Source organism: Babylonia areolata, chromosome 9 (assembly GCF_041734735.1).
Source record: "Babylonia areolata isolate BAREFJ2019XMU chromosome 9, ASM4173473v1, whole genome shotgun sequence".
NCBI classification, from domain to species: Eukaryota; Metazoa; Mollusca; class Gastropoda; order Neogastropoda; family Buccinidae; genus Babylonia; species Babylonia areolata.
In genome coordinates, this window is record NC_134884.1 from 17,632,991 (window position 1) to 17,636,522 (window position 3,532).

The 3,532-nt window shown below is 44.6% G+C and overlaps 1 protein-coding gene across 1 annotated transcript; it reads right to left on the reverse strand.

The window, feature by feature from the left end:
• Positions 1-208: 208 nt before the first annotated feature.
• LOC143286097 (uncharacterized) lies at positions 209-3,126 on the reverse strand. Its single transcript, XM_076593684.1, has one exon. It carries the CDS (start codon positions 2,631-2,633, stop codon positions 963-965), a length of 1,671 nt encoding a protein of 556 aa, XP_076449799.1. The 5' UTR covers positions 2,634-3,126; the 3' UTR covers positions 209-962.
• Between the last annotated feature and the right edge of the window lie 406 nt (positions 3,127-3,532).

Sequence of the window (3,532 nt, forward strand, 5' to 3'; positions counted from 1 at the left end):
AGATCATTTGCCATGCTCTCATCTGTTACTGTGTTAGTGATTGTTCTGTTTAAAAAACATTATTTAAAGAGAAAAATCTGTTTATTTGTGTTGTTTCCAATGGAACAAATTTCAGAGTGTAAAATGTTGCCAACAAACTGCCAATCACCTGAACATTTGTATCTATTTGTGTCTCATCCTCTACTGCCTCAACTTCTCTCTCTGTCTCTGTGTGTGTGTCTGTCTCTCTCTGGCTGGTTAGTCAGTTGGTTATCTTGTACTGGTAGTTTCCATGGATGGTTTGTAGCCTTTTTCAGATAATTACCTACCTAGTATACGTTCCACCTACCCCACTCTCTCTCTCTCTCTCTCTCTCCCTCTCATGTGTGTGTGTGTGTGCGTGTGTGTGTGTATGTTCATTTAATCGTTCAGTTTTACCCCAGTACAATGTACTATATGCCAGTATTCTAACAACAACAACAAAACACAATGCCAGACAGATCCCAATACAGATGAAAAAAATCATATGTTTTTTTTTTTCTTATCATATTTAAAAAAGACCATTCGAAACTGAAAGGAATGATTAACAAGAATCTAACACAATGAATTCAGAATGAACAAATGATTCACAAATGTCTCAATAACAACAGAAATCATACATACTGACATAAAAAGTCATAAAGAACATCAATTAAAACAACACCAACAAATTGTTTGTCCACAATGAAGACATTACACAAGCATGATTCGCACACCAGATATAAACAATGAAGAAACAATAAAAATGTTTACAACAAAACAATAACAAAAATAAACCAACAACATCAACAATAGCTTCAACAAGCATCAGGTCTGTACACAAATGCTTACACTGAGTTGTTAAGATGCTGCCACAATAAAAGGCATAACCATGTATCTCACTGAGCAAAAAAGGCATGTACACTTTGACAACAAGGACCAACATTACCATCACATTTCCACCACTACAGCAATCGGTGAGTTGCGGCAATCACACTTAGTCTCTTGCCCATGATTTCTGGAAGCGAACTGCCCATAGAACCCAGGCTGCTTTCCAGGGGCCTGTCAACACGAGGCAGCACTTCCTTTCTGTCCATGCCTTCCGCAGCCGGCGGTGGTGCTGCTGTGGGATGTGTGTTGCTGGCACCACCGCCCACTGTGTAGCGCATCATCCCTCGACCCCCACCTCCTCCAACCCCCTCTTTCTGAGTCAGGAATGGCTTGGGTTTGTTGCCGGCAAACTCAGACTGAAGTGAGATGTTCCGCATTTTCTCAATGTCAAAGTTGGTCATGGCAATGGCCGATCTGGCCGTGCTGATGCCTTGAGAGTCTGGATCCTTGGGAAGGGGCGGGGGGTTAGAGGTTGCACAAGCGAGCATGATCATGAGGTCATCTTCCTCTTCCTCTTCAGACTGTACTTCAGGGGAGGGGGATCTGTCTCGACTGGAAGTACTCTTCTCCATCTGCTTTTGCTTTGGAGTCAGTTTTTCCAAAGGGCGAAGAGGGACCTCTGGTTTACACATGGGTATGACCGTGAAGAGGTCTTCTCCAAAGTCACTGCCATGCTGCTTTGTGCTCTGTATTGTTGGCTTCATGGTTTCTGGAACACGCACATCTTTCAGCTTCTTGGACATCTGTCTGGGGGAGTGGTTGTGGGCAGTCGTGGATTCCGTTGTGGACTTTTTGCTAACTACAGGTGCACTTGGGGTCTGTAGTTCTTTTTCTAAGGCACTAAGTCGAGTGTTAAACTTTTCCATGAACAGGTCACTTGCAGATTTGATGAGCTGCTGTTCACGGGCAGGCAGACGCTTGGAAATGGATGTGGTGTCAGGAACACGATCTCTGTACTGAGAACCAGTCTGGAGGGATTTGACAAACGTCTCATGGTACTGACCAGAGACTAGCTGGCCAGCACCTGATGTGTTCTGACTCGAGGCACTCTCCTCGCCACTACTTCTGAAGCGATTTTCCAAGTCCCGTTTTAATGTTTTCTGAGCCTGGCGCATCTCTGGGGTCACGCGAAACTTCTCTGATTTTGTTCTTTTCATAGCCGGCCATTCTTTCACATCTCTAATAGGCTTGTGATTCCTGTAGTAGCCATTGTTGGGCACATAGCGGTAAGTCACTGGTTCCACATTGCCTTTCCATGAAGGGCAGACCTGTCCACCAAAGTCTTCATCCACACAACGAACTGCGGTCCGACCACTCATGCTGCCCTTCTTGTGGACAGACTGTGATTTGTGTTGTGGCTGAGGCTGCGGGGCAATGTATTTGGGGTAGGGCACCACCACCCCCCAGCCCGACGCTGCCTCACTCCAGTCATCCACCACGGAGCACTCAAACACCAGGGCATTGTCCAGGGAACACTGCTCACTGTTGTCCAGCAGTTTCTCCGTCAAACTCTGGCTGACTTGGGCTGAGAAGTGAGACGGAGCTGACCGGACTCCAGCACGATTTGTCACATGATTAGATGGGGGGTCTGTGATGCTTCCTCCGTTCGTATCCACTTCAGAATCATGACTGATGGGATTACCACCCCTACTGCTCTCGAGAGCCACTGATCTGGGTGTGGTTGTGTAACTTTCATATTTCAGTGGTTCTGAGCTATATGATGGCATTCTACTCACATTTATCATTGCCTCCACTTATAAGTTAACACAAACTATTTCAGTCAATGTAAAGGTATCAGCTGCTTCTTAACATTATTAGTTTTGGTAACTGCTCACCTACCTCTTTTCAATGTTATGATGATCCATAAGTGACCTGCAGATGATTAAGTGTAAATGCAGACTAAACGTATGTAGAACACCTTCGTTTGTATTTCAAGCACATTTTATCGATTACAGTTTTGCACCACTGATCAGCTGCTCTGCGGGGAGAGTGATGCGCTGGTCGTTACTTCACACATGGATACGATCTTCACTTTCGCTTGAACAGTATTGAAAATAACACAAAACTATGAATGCCGTTAGCTGAAGACACCAAAGATTCTCAGAATATGCTCACGTTTTCAGACTAAGAGTGTCATGGAAACAATGATGGGGAACAACATGTCAAGAAAACCAGAATCAAAACACAAGCCAAGTGAGACGGAAAGTCATCGTCACGTCGCGTTCGTTCGAACAAGCAGCTCTGGCTTGGTCTCTCCCAGGGCAACTTGAACTCTCGTCTAGGTCACGAGACTAAAGTTTCGTATAAAGCTTTCACACCAAAAACAGATACGTGCTCTTGAAGCCGCTGTACTCAGTGCCTTATGAATAAACATATCGCTCAAGTGTTCTTGCTTCTTGTACCACTCCTTGTTATATCAACCTGCCCCGAATATCTAAACGGACAGTCATTTCGAAAATTCATGGTAGATGTGAGAGGTTGACTCCACTTAATCTTTGGTGCACATGACCCAAAATAGTTCACTTTGCATACAAAAACAAAACAAGATGGTTCAAGTGCGAAAGGATGTGTCTGCGCATGCGCGGGAATGGCCGCTTTTCAGATTGCTCTGTGATTTTTGATGAAGATTTAGGCATTTCTCTAG